General features: G+C 39.6%; 2 protein-coding genes and 1 pseudogene across 12 annotated transcripts in view; 1 reads left to right on the forward strand and 2 right to left on the reverse strand.

The window, feature by feature from the left end:
* Positions 1-405: 405 nt before the first annotated feature.
* LOC110062791 (uncharacterized) lies at positions 406-2641 on the reverse strand. Its single transcript, XM_020769738.2, has one exon. It carries the CDS (start codon positions 2563-2565, stop codon positions 1477-1479), a length of 1089 nt encoding a protein of 362 aa, XP_020625397.2. The 5' UTR covers positions 2566-2641; the 3' UTR covers positions 406-1476.
* Positions 2642-6921: 4280 nt separating this feature from the next.
* LOC149105635 (uncharacterized) lies at positions 6922-11189 on the reverse strand (annotated as a pseudogene). Its single transcript, XR_016201482.1, has 3 exons — positions 11115-11189; positions 9137-9240; positions 6922-9046 (listed from the first exon to the last, which is right to left on the reverse strand). The product of XR_016201482.1 is annotated as an uncharacterized LOC149105635 (transcript).
* Positions 11190-12645: 1456 nt separating this feature from the next.
* The window catches only part of LOC110062792 (uncharacterized), an 18961-nt gene continuing 13405 nt past the window's right edge, over positions 12646-18201 (forward strand). The window contains exons 1-3 of one of the 10 annotated variants that reach the window (XM_089270562.1): positions 12666-12777; positions 14256-14320; positions 15608-15688. The gene's annotated coding sequence lies outside the window, so the exon portion shown is untranslated. Of the gene's footprint in view, positions 12778-13855; positions 14321-15281; positions 15299-15607; positions 15689-16569; positions 16755-18201 lie in introns of those variants that run through there. The other 9 variants (XM_089270563.1, XM_089270560.1, XM_089270566.1 and 6 more) reach the window with 9 other exon arrangements.

Consider the following 18201-nt stretch of genomic DNA (forward strand, 5'->3'; position numbering starts at 1 on the left):
GAAAGACCAGTTAAGTATGGTTTCTCTAGACACTCACATTTAGTAAGTTCGGTGTAACGACGTATGCTTAATTTAACATGGACAACGTTTAAAAGTTTAGCGGAAGGATTCAGAAATGCATATTAAAACATAGGTTGTCTTGCCTTCAGCCGAGTTAACCTACATACTCACATAATGAGTATGCATTTTCTAGATACAGCTTTAGCACTGACCAAGCTAAGTACTGCTAGTAATAATTCTGCATGATTTCTAGTACGTAGGAATATTTTAACATAATTATAATAAGGGTGTTATTGTTAAGATGAGTTTATGTTCAAACTTTTATATTCGATTTCTTTTGACTTTCAGCATCGGGTTATTTTTGTAAAATATCAGTCTTGAAACAATTTCGACCTGTGAGAGCGATTTCTATTTATTTTCTTTTTATAATTATTTCCTGTTTCAAGTCATTTTCATTTCTCATTTGGGGGTTGTTTTGTTTTTGTTTTTGTTTTATCTTCTGAGACACAGTATTTAATATATTTTACAATAGCTATGATTAGGATTTACCTTTGTTTTTAGTTTCCTGTAAGTTGGATGCATAATAAAATAGATCAAAGCATTACGTTCACAATATTTGTTAAGGTGTTATAAGGTAGAACTGTCCGCCCACTTCTCGCCCGCCCGCTCTCCCGCCCACCCGTTGCCTGCCTGAAATTAGGGACCTTACGCATATGTAAGACGGCGACGGCCAGGACGACGCCTATTAAAACGTGTTTTTTTTTATTTTACTTTGGAATTTCGCGTTAACTTAGATCTATTCGGCGTGCTTGTCGGTGTTAAAACTTGCCGCCGCTGAATATGCTACGAATGCGTTCAGTTCCAAATAGAAACACGAAAAATTAGCCGTAGTGGGTCCCATTCAAAAGACGTGGAAATCGGTCTTTTCACGTTGTTGATTTGCGGAGGACGGCAAAGAAATGTACCAAGAATTATAATGCACGTATACAGCCATTGTTATGCTCATTAGATCTTTTTTTTTTTGGTGACAACTCGTTTGCCGCTGTCGCAGTGTTTTGCGTAAGTTCTCTATTGTCTAGATCTGTTCAGCCGGTGCGCCTGTCGGACTCAGAACGTGCTCAAGCTAAATACGTGATGCCAGCGTTCAGTTCCATATGAAACTACGAAAAATTAGCCGCCGTCGTTCGCTTTCTCCAAAATACGCTGAACTTAGTCATTTCACGTTGTTGTTTTGCAGAGGACGGCAAAGAAATGTACCAAGATTTATAACGCACGTGCACAGCTATTGTTCAGCTCATTAAACCTTTTGTTTGGTGGCGTTCTCGTTGCCTTCACCGTCATGGTTTACTTAAGCTCTCTATCGATTACGAGATTCGACGGTGAAATGTACATTCATTTTTTTCTCGGGATCGCCGCCGTCATTGCTTGCTCCCTAATGAAGGTAGTGCGACTTGTAAGGCCATAAATTCCGTCTCATCAAGCTGTCAAATCTAGTTTATTGTTGCCCAAGATTGCGACCCCTCTGCTTAATTCTCTTCTTCGAAAAGAGGCTAAAGTCTGATTATTCATTGTATAAGAAAACAACTCGTCGACGTCATTTCTTCGCCTATTACAAACCAGTATCGACTTCAGCGCTCTTCGGTACTGCACGAGCCGCCAAGCGTAAATTAGTGGGTCAAGAGCAAACTTGAGAAATAACACATCGGATGCAATTAAGTTTGCAATCCGCAGCTTGAGGTTTCGAAAAGGGTTTTTGTTGTCCCAGTGAAGAAACAGGTAGGAGACGACAGCTGTGGGAACCGTGCAAGAAATGACAAACGTAAGCAATAAAAGGTTGACCACGGTGAATTGTCGCTCCCGCCTAGTTCCTCTTCGCCCCTGTTGTCTTGCTAAAGTGTTGTTTGATTTTAGCGAATGCAGTCGCCTCACCTGCCTTCTGAATGCCTTGTACAAGCAAAAATACGCGATAGCTAAGAAGAAAAGGCTGCCAGTTGTGTGAAAGTACAGATCGATTTTCCAAAACGTGGTCTTTGGCACTTTCATCAGGGGAAGCATGGCAAATATGGTGGAGTAAAGCCAAGTTGAGATTACGCAACCCACAACTCGCTTCATAGTAACTAAGACCCTGTGTTTGTGAGGGAAGCTTATGGCGGTGAACTGGCTCCACGTGAAAAGCAACAAAATGATATACGAACTGTTCATAGTTGCCAGGGAGATGTGATGAGAGATTTTTGTTGCTTTTATCGTCCCTTGTAGCAAGGTAGAATCGCCGCTTCTCATAGCTGAATATAAAGCGATGAGGTGCAGGGCATATGTCGAGGATACCGCGAGACCTGTAAGAAAATCTGCAGCCGCTAAACCGATGATAAAAAAGGTGATAGGCGTTCGAAATGTTTTGAAAGGGTCTTTCCATATCGCCAGTAACAAAAGCCCGTTTCCAAATATTGTCAGCACAGAAACTACGGCCAGAAAGATTCCCGATGCGATGTCCACGCAGTAGTAAGTGTCCACAAGTTGTTTCCAATCTTTCTGGATTCGCAAGTAGTTTTCATCACTGGAATTCATTTTAACGATAGAAAGAATTAAAAACTCTTTTCTTGTAGGCGATGTTGATCTATACAAAGTATCGATTGAAATGAAATGAAATATTTGCCGTTAAAAAGAAATCGAAAATTTCTTTAGAACATAATTTGCTATTACGACAGCTCACTTCTAATATGTGCAGGTGTGTTGGTTTAAGACGAAGGATGTCAAAGATATCGTTCACTTTTGTAGTGTCCGTTTGTGCGCTGACGACTTTTGCAGTGGTACCATATGTTTTCCTTTTGTCTGCTAAATAAATAACACGTAATTCACAGGAAACTTATAAAATGACTTATTTTCAGCTTCCGTATCAATTACTGGAGAGATTGGCTAGTTTTCGCGTTGAGTAATTAGTTTAACAAAAGTTCCATTGAAATTCCGGTTTGGGACAATAAAAAAACGATAAAAGCTATCAAGTAAGCGGAACTTGGTGACAAGCAAACTCAATTGTTCATATTTTGCTGTGTTCAAAATGACAACTTACGCTTGCAAAATGTTAGGTTTTGCCTTCATTTTATTGTTGGTTAAACAATCTCGAATATTTTTTTTTATTCGTTTATCCAGTTTTGCAGCTTGACAAAATAGACTTCTCCCGCACTTAAGAATGGTCACCATTTTTGTCATTTTTTACATTTGAAAATCGGACTTTGAGGTGAGGAAGTAAATAAAATTCTCAAATCTTTTTTTTTTTCTTCAGTTTTTTTGGGTAAAAACACTTTCCTTGTTATTTTATAATAACATAATTGTATTCCAATATGTCTTTATCCGATTTATCGTAGCATGGGATTTAATTTTGTTGAAGCTAGCAAGTTAATTAGAGGCTTCAAACTTACGGACCATTTAAATATATTTTATTTGCGATATAAAAATGTTTCTCATGAAATGACCTATCACTGAATTGTAATCAGAGCCACGTTTTTGATAATTCAACATGATATCCACGACCGCATCAATCGCGAATTTGTATTGGAGGACACAAAAATTCTCAAATTGAAATTGTTTTCCTGTTATTGTATGCAAATATGTTTTTCTCCGGGTAAAGCATATCATGACGAAGTTGAATATAACATGCCTTTCAGGTAAAACACTAATCAGTTGTAATGGGAACCACGTTTCCTTATGGGATGTAAATTTTCGCCACCCAAACTTTATGACATCAAACATGCAAGATTCGATAATTCTCCAAATGACAAAAATTGACTTTACCCTATCAGAACGGACTTAATTTAAACCAAGGGGAGTCAATAGGGGAGTTCCATCCCACCTAACCTCCCCCCCTCCGGTAACCCTACGGAGTTTTTATGATGACTTCACACGCGCAGATGTTTCTGGTCTTCTTGTGGAGAACTTGGAAAGACTTTCTGGAGGGCTGCAATAAAGTTTCTTGGGAAATATACTGACTTGATCACGACGAACAAAGAAAACCTTTTTCAGATTTTGGAGGACAAGTCTTATCTTGAGAGTATTTTGTCATTACGAAATGCCAAGCGATTCAGCAAATTATTCTGCAAGCATGGCTTTGCCGGTGAAGAAATTTTGGAAATTTGAGTCAGTCAAATAACCTTATAAACGGTAACTATAGGGTTTCAGTTTTTCAAGGGAAATTTGAAAGTCACAAAATGAAGGTATGCCAAATGAAGTCGCAGATAGCAAACGCGCTTTTGTTGTTTCACCAGGAGGAAGAAATTTGTTTGTATAGTGGTTATGACGGACTAACAAGCACAAGCGTTTTGTCTATGATCATTGCCTCTGGCGCGGAAATGGAGGACAACCTCGTCCCAGGTTTAGACTCTTAAAATGGTTGATTGAATTGAATGATTGATTCATTGATTGACTGATTGATCGGTCGATCGATTGAGGGAACGGAGTGAAAGCTTCAAAGCTGGCTTTACTGTGGTCAGTTAAGTGATCTAGATCATCTAGATCATGGAAGTCGACTTCCCGGGGGGGGGGGGGGTTGTAGCTTCTTGGAGCTTGGGGGAGTAGCGTCTTGTAAAAACATACACAGTTCAAGACTAGAGTGCAAAAACCATACCCTATTTATGACCAAAACGGCTAGTAGTGGTATGGGCTAGTCCAGTACGGATTTGACAGGTATTGTGATGCAAATGAAAAAGTATTGTTATGGAAAGGAGTTCTGTTGTTTTCTCGAGTTTGACGTATCCATGGTAACCAGAAGCCCCGCCCCCTTTGACGTCATTAATCTCGTTTCCGTGTTGACCGAGTAAAAAGCCTGGTTTCTAACATAAACAAAGTAATCACGCAATTTTAAAGTTAACCGTTAACTTTAATATCAAAGGTTTCCCTAAAATTACAGGACAGAGCCGTGTGCAACTCCCTAGTGGATTGCGCTCAACTTATGAACGAAACTATTTACAAAAGTGTTTACAAATGGCACAACAGTTCAATCATGTCCACGTCCTCATTTGTTATTCTTTCATAGCCATAGGGATATGTTTTGAAGGTGTAGGGATCTATCACTCGTTTTTCGTACACAAGCTGATACTTTTTCGTCTGAGAGATTGTGGTCAGTGAGTACTCTTTGGAGTTTCGGACGATGTGATAAGGCTTGTAAATATCAGTTTGTCGCGTTTTCTCGAGAGGGCGTTGAATTTCGTCTAAAACATTTTGCTGCAACACTTGATAATTTAACTGCTTGCTACCTTCACTGTTTAAAGAGATTCCCCTCACTTTGCATTCTTCTTTTTCTTTCTTCGTGAGGTAACCATAATTTTTCGGTCCCGCGGACGCAAATTCAGTGATGAAGTCGTCTTCTCCCAACTCGTCCTTGAAATCACCGAGAAAGTCGTCAAGGGGAGGATTGTTTTCATCAGGTAAACTGGAAAAAATAACGCTGTCGTTGTCTGTGTACTGTACTCGTTCTTGTAGCATGTCCAGAGCTGGATACAAACGAAGTCGAGCCCAACATGTCGTGAAACAAGCGATGAAAATGTTGAGGTTTGGTGAGACAGGTTCGTCATTCGATTTCAGTTTATAGTGAATTTCAACGATGTCTTCAGACAATACACTCACGTAGCAAATGTCATTTGCATCACTTTCATGGAATGCACTGAACCTCATAGGATCCCCGAACTCTTTGATTTGAGTTTTGTTGGTGCGCTGGCCAAACTTCCCCCACATGGAATTTAACATCATTTTTGCAAGGCTACGTTTGCCGGGATTCTTTTCAATGTTGTTGCGGTTGAGTTCGATGCCCTCTTTCGCTTTGTAGGATCTCAGATGTTCTTGCTGTTTGACGGGATCATCGCCTACATGAGCTGGCCAGCCGCTTGCCTCCTCTTTAATCTTTAACCATGTATTCACATAGTCTTTAAAGAGACCTTTCCTCGTTTCAGAAAAATGCCACACTTCGTGAATGTAAGTTATTTTGTAGCCCTTCTCAACGGCTTTGTTCAGTTCGGGGGTACACCATGTACCTGTAATTTGTCTTTCACTGTCGCTGTGACTGCAAACCCAGGACCGTTGTAGCATTGGTTTTTCCATCTTTTCTTGTACACAGGCTCTACATAGCGGGAATGTTAGTTTACCATTTTCACGCAGCGGAAGTACTGGATGAAACAGTTTTTCTGGAGGTAAGATTGTGACCTTGGCAATCCCGAAGTAATTTTGGATGTCTGTGTCTTCCGGCTGAAATATAATTTCAGGGTCGCCGACAGGATACTCAGCATTCTTATTAATGAACGGATAGAGAGATGTAAAATCATAGTAATGAATCTTCTCTCCTGAGGCGATGTCAGCCAGATAATAGAGTTTGACAGCGTTTGTTCGTCCGCTGCAGAAGGCATCACGGGGATTTAGTGGCTCCACCAAATCGAGGCTGGCTGCAAAGTTCCTGACGTCCTGCCTTTCTTCTTCCATTTTCCGCCAATCACAATCCCACATTTCGATGACGTTGTAACCTTTGTCACGCAAGAATTGTAGTTTTTCCTGGGTGCAGAGATACACGTCGGCAGTGCAGCGGTGCTCTAATCTAAGGTGTGTTTCGGATCTGTTGGGATAGCATTTACGACAGCCATGCCAAAAGCAACCTTGAAATTCGTAGACGGTGTTCGTAGTTGCATCGTAGCCGTCCACGGTGTAGCGACTGTTGGGGATACGGTATTCCCCATCATTTCCAACATGTTGAATTCTCCCACTGATCTGACTTTGTTGCCACAGTAGATATTCCATGGCAACTTTCGACTGATTTGTTTTTAGTCGCCAACCGTGGAGAGGCTCGGAAGCAATTGCGTTGGCTTCCATTCGGTTTTGTCGCAGGTCTCGATTGCATGCCGAAGCTATAGTAATATGACTGAAGGGGTCAAACTTTGTCTTTTTTTCAAAAAGCCGTTTGAAAGTAAGGCATCCCTCCTTCAGTAATTTCACGTCCGACTCGCAATATTCCAGCAATTCTTTCTGGAAATCGAACACTACATTCTCAGCTCTTTCTTTATCATGCCATTTCTCGAAGTCTTTACGGCCGTTGACAGACATTCAGGCATGTAAAATTCTTTCTCGGGAATTGGTCCCACGTAGTCTTGATTTTCAGGCGTGTTAAACAGGTGAGCAAAATAGCCCTTTTTTAACTCTGTCAATCCGAATGTCTTTGGAAATGCAGAAAGCGGCATTTGAAAAAATGACAGAGAGTCAATAAAGTTAATATTGTCAAAGGTTAATTGGAGAAGTTTAGCTCCATTTCTGATTTGATTAAGGACCCTGTGTTGGCGATGATATTCCTCCACGACGAAATAGGAGTCGTAGCCAGAAAAGTGGGCCAAAACAGTTACTTTGCGCGTGTCTTCTTCAGTTAACGTATCCAGCCATTCCAGGAAATCGCGAATGCAATCTTCACCTTTGAAGTGGAGTGGACAATTATCATCCTCAGTTTCCGCTATTAAAAGATTAGGGATGTGTTTGCCAGTGTCTTGCATCGCCTCAATATCGAAGAAAACGAGAATGGGAGGCTTTTCATCATCATCATCATCATCATCATCATCATCATCATCATCATCATCATTACCATTATCCTCTGCTTCGGCTTCGGTTAGTCGCTTGCGTTTTTTCTTTTTCTTTCTCTTCTTCTTTTTTTTCTTTTTTCTCTTCGGTTAGCTCTTCCGGTGTTTTAGGTATCTGAATAAAGCATCGGTGGCTTGCGGCCTCTATGTACTCGTGGCAAGAGGGACAGTCTATGTAACCGCATTCATGTTCTTGTTGCTTCTTGAGACCCACCAACAACTTTTTACAGCTACGACATTTGCGGCGTTGACTGCAAACACTGATGTTTTTGGAGTCAGCGGTTTTTCCCTTGTAGGATTTCGTCAGATGATTTTGAAAACAAACATCACCATAAAACATCCGCTTACAGGATCCGCAGCGTGTAGCTGGTGGTTGATTACGACACCTGGCCTCTGTAAAGTCCTCACATCCCGTTTGTAAGCAGGAAGAACAATGATCAGGGTTGTTTTCACAGGCGTGTTGACCTTCGTTATTGTAGGGTTTGAGACACCTTGCGCAGAAACAACTGTTACCAAAGAACCCAGGTAACGCAGTGATCACATTGTAGTGTTCATTATCATACAACAGTACCAATTGTTTTTCCTGAGGCTTTCCAAAAGAAGTCACGCTATAACCTCGGGTAGCGTCCACAAGTAAGAGCTGATAATTGTTCAAGGACGGCGTCAATGCAAATCTAGTGAGTTCCTCGTAACCGCATTTTCCCATTTCTACATTAGCTTCTATATGCAGCTTGATTGCTTCATCTCTCTGGATAGAGAAACCTCTTCTGAAGCTGTTCCATTTAGGGTGATCATCCACTCTAGTTTTAGCTGTCACAATGGCGCGGGCGCAGCATAGTTCATCTTTGTTATCGATACTGATGACAGAACCTTTCAAACGTTTGAAAGTTTCTGGATTAGAATGTCCAGGTTTCAATTTTCGTTTCTGACCGCTACCGCGAGGAGATGTACGAACGTGTGTAAAAGATAATTGAAACGAATCATTCATTTCAAAGTTCTCGTTTGAGTTTAACACCTGTGACATTTGCTGCAGCAGACTGTCGACACGATCGCTACCATTTAACCATTCCCCCGCCGGTAACGCTCGATGAGCATAGCTGTTGACTAAACGATTGCTGGCTAAATTGAAGTAGACACGATCAGCAGCTGGTATCCTGTCTCGGAGAATCAAATTTTGGATTGTTCTATGTAATCCATCAGCAATTGCTGCTGCCAAGTTTTGTTGAGGTATAAATTGTCCCACCTGACGAATGTTGGAGGTGTAGTGACGCTCTCTAACGCCCATTTTTTTTGCTGTGACTATCTACGTACGGGTTGAGTACAAATTCGAAGCGTCCAGGTTCTGTGATAGCAAGACTTCCCCCCATTTGTTCTTGATTAGTGAGTTGACGTTCTGTAGCCTCGGCGACATTTGACAAAATCGTATCATCGATAGAGTCGTCAAGAATCTAAGAGAAAATATAAAATAAAATAAATAAACCGGTTCATCACACATTAAGTACACGAAATGTATTTTTGTTACAACATATTTAATTTACCTGTTGGAAATAACTGTTTTCTGGTCCATTCTCAATAGCAATAATGGCCTCCAACAATTCTTCATCGCTTATATCCTCAAAGTGGCTTGACATGGGGCGAAAATCTTATCCAGAGAAACAAAAGTTTAGTCAACAGTCCACCATCTGCAAATGATTTCTATCTAGCGAGTCCCAACTTTATTGGTGTCGTTAACTAATCATATTACAGGAAATGTCAGCACATTTCCAACATCCAATCATATTGCACAAAAACGACATCATATTTTCAACCACCAATCAAGTAACATATGACGTTATTGATCTATCATAATTACATTCACACACGCAGACCACCCGAAAAGTTTACTTAGTTTGTTAATTTAATTTTCCTGTAAATGAATAACAATTACACAACTCGCATGAAAACAAATGCCTTCATTAGTCTTTTAGCGTCCGTTCAATTCGCCTTAAAAGATAATAGCCTATTCAGTTAAGCTAACAGAGTCTAATCATTCAACGTTTAAGATAATAGTCCATTGTCACATTCTTGCGTTAAGTTTTCAACTCGTATGCAAATTTCGTTATCCCCGCGGCCAATGGGACAAATTATTTGCATCGCGCTCTAAACTTAAATTTAGCAGTAACGGTTCCATTGTAACTTTAAGGTTTATAAAATACGATCGGACGAACGCTATAGCTTTGCTTATCCTAAATCCGTCCAGTGTTACTTGTGTTATACTGGTAGAACGTTTCCAAGTCCGTCAGCGAGCTATTCAAAATCAAAAGAACTTCATTTCAAAAACCGTAACCGCCTTCAAATTCCAGACCTGATATAAAGGATTACAGCGAGCTATTCAAAATCAAAAGAACATCTTTTCAAAAACCGTAACCGCCTTCAAATTCCAGACCTGATATAAAGGATTACACCGAGCTATTCAAAATCAAAAGAACTTCATTTCAAAAACCGTAACCGCCTTCGAATTTCAGACCTGATATAAAGGATTACAGCGAGCTATTCAAAATCAAAAGAACTTCATTTCAAAAACCGTAACCGCCTTCAAATTCCAGACTTGATATAAAGGATTACACCGAGCTATTCAAAATCAAAAGAACATCTTTTCAAAAACCGTAACCGCCTTCAAATTCCAGACCTGATATAAAGGATTACACCGAGCTATTCAAAATCAAAAGAACATCTTTTCAAAAACCGTAACCGCCTTCAAATTCCAGGCCCGATATAAAGGATTACAGCCAGCTATTCAAAATCAAAAGAACTTCTTTTCAAAAACCGTAACTGCCTACAACCTCCAGGTCTGATTGAATCACGTATTGATATAAAAAACACAAAGGTTCATTATCGTTTCCATTCATTATCAGTGACTATTCAAAATCAAAAGAACTTCTATTGAATGCTCATACCCTCCTTGAAATTCCAGGTTGTAATTAAAACATGTAGTGGTATTGAAAAGCACAAAGGCTTATCCTTTCCATTCAATTTCAGTGACCTAATTCAAAATCAAAATAATTTCTTTTCAAAGTCCTTAGCCGTCTTCAAATTTTAGGTCTGATTAAATCATGTAAGTTAAAGTATGAAGTTATCTTTTCCATTCAATTTCAACGACCCATTTCAAAATAACGGTACGGATTTCTATTCGCCCGACGTGTACTCCAATTTCAAGTTATATTTATTACCTCTTGAGAATCGTTGTCTTGGTCCGCGTTCTCAATAGAACGAACAGCCGCCAAGAGTGGTTCATCAATCAAATTCATTGTTGATTTTGAGGACGCTGTCAAACTGAATTTTATGACGCTGCAGTTTTGATAATCGATAATCGATTTTGTGAATAATAAGTGCGCGTCTCCACGTGCTCGAGCACAAAATTAAAGGAACTGGGGAAAGCATGTTGGACCATTGACTTTTATTAATGTGGTGGCTCCTAAAAGAGCCGTTTGGTTCTTACCTACATAAAGTCTGTAGGATTTTAAAAGGTGGCCATACCTTGCTTTCTCTGCTTCAAGAAGACGTGATAAGCTCTGGAGAACGGATACGCCGTAATGACGCGGAATTTGTCGCCGTACGATTCCTTCCATGAGAAATAAACGCAGATCTCGTCCGTGGGATAACCCCACGGACAGACTCCGATGACTTTCTTCATTTTGAATACGTACATGTAATAGTGGCCATGTCCCGTCTTGTAACCTTCTTCGACGATTTCATAATCGTCACCAGCGACGAAAGTTTTCCTTGCCAGAAAGGTGACAGTTGACGTTAAATTAAACGTCCGCAGGAATTTGGATGCACCGGAAGTCCACTGCAAAACTGCTGGGGTTTATCGATCGATGGCACACTACTGAGGCCATGCTGCGCAGACCCAGAAAAAAATTAGCAAATTTTGTTTTTTTATTTTACAAGAAGACACATGGCTTAAGGTTCCAGGCAGATAGTGCAACTGGCAAATAAGAAATCATCATGGGCAATTTTAAACCAATTGTGCGTGTTCATTGTTTTTAAAAGTGCTTTCACGGCGTTGTTTGTATGAAGACGTGATTGATCATCGCAGTGAAATGCACAACTTAAGCAGTTGTGAAATTAAAGCCTGAAAAAAAATTCAGACCAGAACGGGATTTGAATCCATGGCCTCTGCCATATCGGTGCAGTGCTCTAGCAACTGAGCTATATATCAAGCCAATTGGGAACTGGCCACATTGTGAGTTTGTAATATACCCGTAGATATTGAAGAATACAAATGAATATATGAAATTCACATATTTGGACTGCGGAGAATGTTATGAACACATGATTGATCATCAGGCTTTATTTAATTTCACAACTGCTTAAATTGTGTGTATAACTGCGATGATCAATCATGTCTGCATATCCGATATTCCGTCCTTACCGAGCCTCTTCGTAGGTTACTCAGTCCTTTAATTCTCAACCAACTGCTGTGCGTGTACCTTTGATTAACATCCATACTTGTCTATATGGTAGTGTGACTTTAGATCACTTTTCCTTGCCTCCCCCTAACCTACACACATACAAATATACCATCATAATTAAAGTGACAAATACTGCAGTGTACAATGAAATGTCGTCTGTCTCACGATGCTGTCACCAATGACCCAATCGCCTGATGAAGACTAGCAGCGCGCATTCGAAACATCGCTATAACATCACAACCTATCACATCGTAAGAACAAGGATGATACTTTGGTACTACTAAATATTTGATGTGCCATTTTTAAACGTTAACTTTTTACACTTTTAATCTGGTGCAAATTCATTTAAAAGCTTCATCACTAAAGCTGGAAGCATTTATTCGCAACTCCCTCTGCTTCTTTTTAACTTGCGTTTACTAGCGTTACAAAGAAAAAATTTAGTCTGGAAAGTCGCTGACTTTCGCACACATTGCGTGCCTTCTCTTGCATGCCTGTAATTGGGCTAAAATATTCCCAATTTCTCGTGTTGACGAATTTGGAGACGATGTCTCACTAAGAGCCTGTCTAAGTTTTACGCAGGATGCCTGAAGGCATTACGCGTGATCAGTTTAATTCTTTGTGTACCGCTTCTTGGAATACACGGACACTGAAGCATAGATTCCCGTTAATTCATCCAGTGTTATCCTCCATTTAGTGCGCAAATTTCACCTGGAGCCGATTATAAGGTACTGTGTGTCCCTCAGTTGATGTCTCATTAAGCTAAACTAGCAGTCAGTTGTACTTTCTTGACGTTCATAGCATGTTTCGGAGATTCGGAGTTAATCAACTGATAAATTTTAAACTGTGACTGCTTACATTCTGATGTTGGCGTTCTTGCCAGGCAGTATAATTTATCAACGTTATTGTCAATGTATGTTACGAATTCTCTGAAGTTATTGTATGTAGTTCAATTCTTATGTCAAGGTAAGTGGCAACTTGAAAAAGACTAGTAACTTCAAAATCAAAAAAGGCTGCGAAACGCGGGTTCAAAAATGCTTTCCACTTCTAACAAAAGACTTAGCCAGTTTTGCATTTGTGCTGAAGCGAAAAAGAATGGGAAAACTGGGCAAATGTTTAGTTCAAAAGGATGAATTTATATGAAAGTCTCACGTTCTATCAGTTTTATCGAGCAGATAGTAAGTTTCGCCTACCGAAGTACTTTCACTTTTGATCTTACATAGTCATAATACATTGTTAACAAAAGCGTTCTGTGGGTCTTGTGTTCTTGCGTTCTTGTATCGAGCCTCGCTGATGCAAAACGTGTTAGGCAGCCAGACATCAGAAAATTACTCGAGAATTTGACAACTTCTCTGACTCACATATTGAGTTGGATCGACTTTTTTTCACTGGGTACATTTAGAAGACCGCCAAGTTCAGATTTTTGGAATTATAGTCACGATTGAAAATCGACTCAACAATTTCGATTTCGAGTCTTTTCACTTAAGCAACAATGAGCTGTCTGGTGACAGACCAATGTAATTATCTAGCCATGCATGTAGCTTATGGAGGTGCATTGTTTCGATGGACATAAGTGTTGCAAGGTATCCCGACGTGCCGAACAAACATCCCTTCGAGAGTGAGTAGCAATGCATTCAGTCTCTGAATGATACGGAAACTGCGATTAGTACTGGCAATGTGGACCAGCCTGGTCCGAGTGCGACTTTAGTTTTAGGTTTTATGCAGGATGCCTGAAGGCGTTACTCGTAATCAGTTTGTTCCCCCGGGGGAGGTACTTCGGGAATTTCTGGGTGGGGATGTGCCGCTGGGACCATGGAACCCTTAGCCTATACCAGAGCTAGTTCAGCTGAATTTTGCTACCCTATACTAGAGTAAACTCCCCAAATCCCCCATCTATCGACACTGTTGAGGCTGATTTGCGTAAATTTAAACTTGCTGATTTGATTTTTTTTTTTATATTTTTGAGTGGCAATTCCTGGTTTCCTTAGTCTAGATAAAATCTTCAACCAACTAGTCAGTTTTGTGAAAAATGATACCCTATTCTAGACCCAAACGCTCTGATTTATATACCCTATCCTAGAGTAAACTGCTTGAAAACCATACCCCTCACAGCGGCACATACCTATATAGCCCGTATATGGCAGTGGCCCCCCCCCCCCGGGTTTGTTCCATTCGTTATGCACGACGTACAATCTGCTTTCCATAGATTCCGTCAAGTCATGTAGTTTCATCGTGAATTGGGTGCGCAGGTTTGACCTGGAGTGGATTAAGGTACCGTATATCTCTCATTTGATGTCTCATAAAGACAAATTAGCGGTAAATTGCTCTTTTTCCCGACTTTCTTGACGTTAATTTACACCATGGTTAAGAGGTTCGGAGTTAATCAAGTGATCAATAAACAACTACTCTTTACACTTGTTGGCGTTCTTCCAATCCGTAGATACACGTACTGACTCCTTTGTAGTTATCGTATCTTGTTTAACAATTTGATCAAATTTAGAGACAACATGAAAAAGAATGGAACTTCATTATCAACTAATACTGCGTAATGCAGGTTTAGGAATGCTTTCCACGGCCAATGAATTCCATTCAAACGTCTCCAGTTTTGGCAGTGCCTTGAAGAGAAGGAGATTCCGAATTCATAAAGATGGCAAACGAAAACTGAGCTAAAGTCAACCTTCACAGTCCGGTTGTTCAAAAGAGGGTTAAATAAACCTTGGATTAGAGTTAATCTGTAGAATTCTCTAACCAAGGTGAAACTTTGTTGAAAGCAGGGTTTGTGCGTTGGTTCGTTATTCTTGGCTAACTCGAGAAATGTCAGAAATCAAATTTCAGAGAAATTAGTTCGCGATTTTCAGATTTCCATACACGCACTTAAATTACTTGCGCAATCATAATTTGGCGCCATTTCAAAATCGAAAATTGTAAAGTACCTTTTCTCGACGCCTAATTTTAAGATCTCTTTTTCTGGAAAGTTGTTTGTTATGTCTCGCAAAACAATTGATAGCATGCATACATTTATTCATCGGGTAAAATGTTTATAATATTCCGTGTTGACGAATTTGGAGACGACGACTTACTGAGAGCCTGTCTAAGTTTTATGCAGGCTGCCCGAAGGCGTTACGCGTAATCGATTGGTTCCATTCATGTGGAACGCTTCTTGAAATGCACTCCGACACATAGATTCCCATAAAATCATTTAGTTTTATCGTCAATTGAGCGCACAATTTTTACCTAGAGTCCAGAAAGGTACTGTTTGTTCCTCATTTGATGTCTCTTGAAAAATTAGCGAGCAATTGTCCTTTTTTAAGGGTTCCCTTTGGTTTGTAGCATGTTTGCGGAGTTAATCAACTGATAAGACAATACTTATTGTTTATAGTCTGCTTTCAATGTTGGCGTTGTTACAGAATCAGTAGTTTGTCAATCTTGTTTCAATGTATGTATTAGTGACAATTAATTTGAAAAACACTGGTAACTTGATAATCACCAAGCGCTTTGGAATGCATGCTTTCCAATGCTGATGTTACAACATTGAGACTTCGTCTATTTTTCCATCAGTTGTGTCGAGTTCGAGGAGGAGCAAAATTCGAATTCACAAAGTTGGTAAGCAAGAACTGATCAAAAGTATAGTTTAACAAGGTAAGCTTTGCAAAATTAGCTATCTGTTTTATTTAGCGGGTAGTAAGTTTTCCCTTACTGAAGCACTTTCACTTTTGCTTTTCCATACTTATAATACAATGTACAAAAAGCCAGCCCGGTGGGTTGCAGAGATTTGAATCGAGAATAGCTTATTAAAAAGCGCATAAGTCGGGGCACAAACCTATTATTTCGGACTTTTGTAACGCTGGCATGGTCAGTAATGAAATGTGTATAAAATTAAGGAATAGTGAAAATGGACAAGAAATGCAGCTCATTTAACTATGAACAGAAAGGAAATTTAATATTTAGTAATGAGTGTCATCTATTTCTAGTGATGATTTTTCACATTCGCCAAGAGATATTTTACGCACTTTGTATTAAGCTACCGAAAGTCAAGAAAGTGGCGTCAGACCGCCAATTACGAGACTTCAGAAAATTATTCACACATTTGACAACTTCCTCTGGCTCACATATTGAGTTGGGTCGACCTTTTTCTGTAGGTGCATTGAGAGCGCCGTCCGTTGCAAACTGAAATATACGAACATGCAGTTTTAAGCTTATTTTCGAGATTAGTGTGGAAATTGAATACAGTATTCGGTAATTTCAATTTCGAATCTAGATCACTTAAAGAATGCTGAATTGTCTTGTTCGGACCATTGTAATTATATGCAGCCATATTTGTGGGAGGCCCATTGTTTCACTGGGTATAATAAGTGCTGTAAGGTATCCAGCAGTGACCAAACATCCCTTCGAGTGGGAATAGCAATGCTTCCAGTTAATGAATGATACGGAAACTATGATTGTGGACCAATTTGGTCCTTGTGCGACTTTAGTTTTAGGTTTTATATAAGATGCCCGAAGGCGTGACGTGATCAGTTTGTTCCATTCTCTCGAATTTCCTGTGAACCGTTTCTGAGAATGCACGCCGACGCATATTCCGCTTTCCATAAATTCACCGACATTGCGTCATTCAGTTTAATCGTATTAATCTAGCGGCAGAGTTTTCGCCAGGAGCCGATCAAGTCGATCAAGGTACTGCATGTCGCTCATTTGATGTCTCTTTGAGGTAAATCAACAGGCAATTGTACTTTTGCAGGGTTTCTTTATGTTTATACCTTGTTTAAGAGATGAGGAGTTAATCAACTGATCATTGAACAATCTAATGTTTACGGTCTGTTTTCAATGCTTGCGTTCTTTATCATCTTGCTGTAAATGTATGTTGTCGAATTCTCTGTGGTTATCATATGCAGTTTAATACTTTGATCAAGTTGAGTGACAATGAACTTGAAAAAGACTTCTGACTTCTCATAATTAACAGACCAACACTTATTGTGGAATGCGTCTATTGTGGAATGATTGCTATTACTGATATTATAGAGACTTTGCCAGTTGTTGAAAAGTCGTCGTGAATTCGAGGAGAAGCAAAATTCGAATTCACAAAGCTGGAAAACTGGAAAATTTGGAAGGTTCTCAATTTACTTTATCAGGCGGATAGCATGGGTTGTAAGGTTTAACGCCAACCGAAGCACTTTCACTTTTGATTTTCTCATAATTATAATACATTGTTAAAAGAAGCATTCTGTGGATCTTGTGTTCTTGTGTTCTTGTATCGAGCCTGGCTGGTTAAAACGCTCACATGCAAGTCTTTAGCAGAAATCTATTATTTCGGACTTTTGTAACACTGATATAGCCCGTTGGAAAATGTGTATAAATTTGTAATGCCCAAGAAATGCATGCTCATTTAATCATGTTCAGTAATGAATGTCATATCTATTTCTCGTGATGATTTTTCACATTCTCCAAGAGAGACCTTATGCACTTTGTAGTAAGCTAAGGAAAGTCAAGAAAGTGGCAGAAGACCGTCAATTACGAGAATTCAGAAAATTACACAAAAATTTGATAACTTTCTTTGACTCTCATATTGAATTGGGTCGACTCTTTTCTGTAGTTGCATTGAGAAGAGCGTCCGTTGCAAATTAAAACATACCAACATCCAGTTCTAAGCTTTTTTTCGAGTTTTTCGATAGTAACGTGCACAACTGAACACATGCAGTATTCGGAAATTTGTTTGAACAATGCTGAGTTGTTTTGATGTGTCAGACCGTTGCAATTATCTAGACATGTTTGTGCGGCGCACTTCGAAAGTAGTTTAGATTATGGAGAATATAAAGAATATTCAGGTTAATTTGACCTATATTCGTTTTAAGAGTATTGAGGTGACGTTTGCAGTAAACAAGCAAAGATGTTAAATCCGTCACTGGTAGTGACAGGACCATTAAAGTATTGTTCAGGGTTTCTGATCAATCTGCGTGCCTAGATTTTTTGGCTGCGAGTCGAGAAAATGGTAGCCTTCTTCAGACTATATACAACCTTCACAGTCCGGTTGTGCAAAAGAGGGTTTCATTAACCTTGGATTAGAGCTAATCTGTAGAAATCTCAAACCTAGGGTGAAATTTCGTTGTTCAAAGCAGGGTTTGTGGGTCGGTTTGTTGTCCTTGGCTAACTCGTGATAT

Source organism: Orbicella faveolata, unplaced genomic scaffold (genome assembly GCF_042242905.1).
Source record: "Orbicella faveolata isolate gen_17 unplaced genomic scaffold, um_ofav_v1 contig_34, whole genome shotgun sequence".
Lineage (NCBI taxonomy): Eukaryota > Metazoa > Cnidaria > Anthozoa > Scleractinia > Merulinidae > Orbicella > Orbicella faveolata.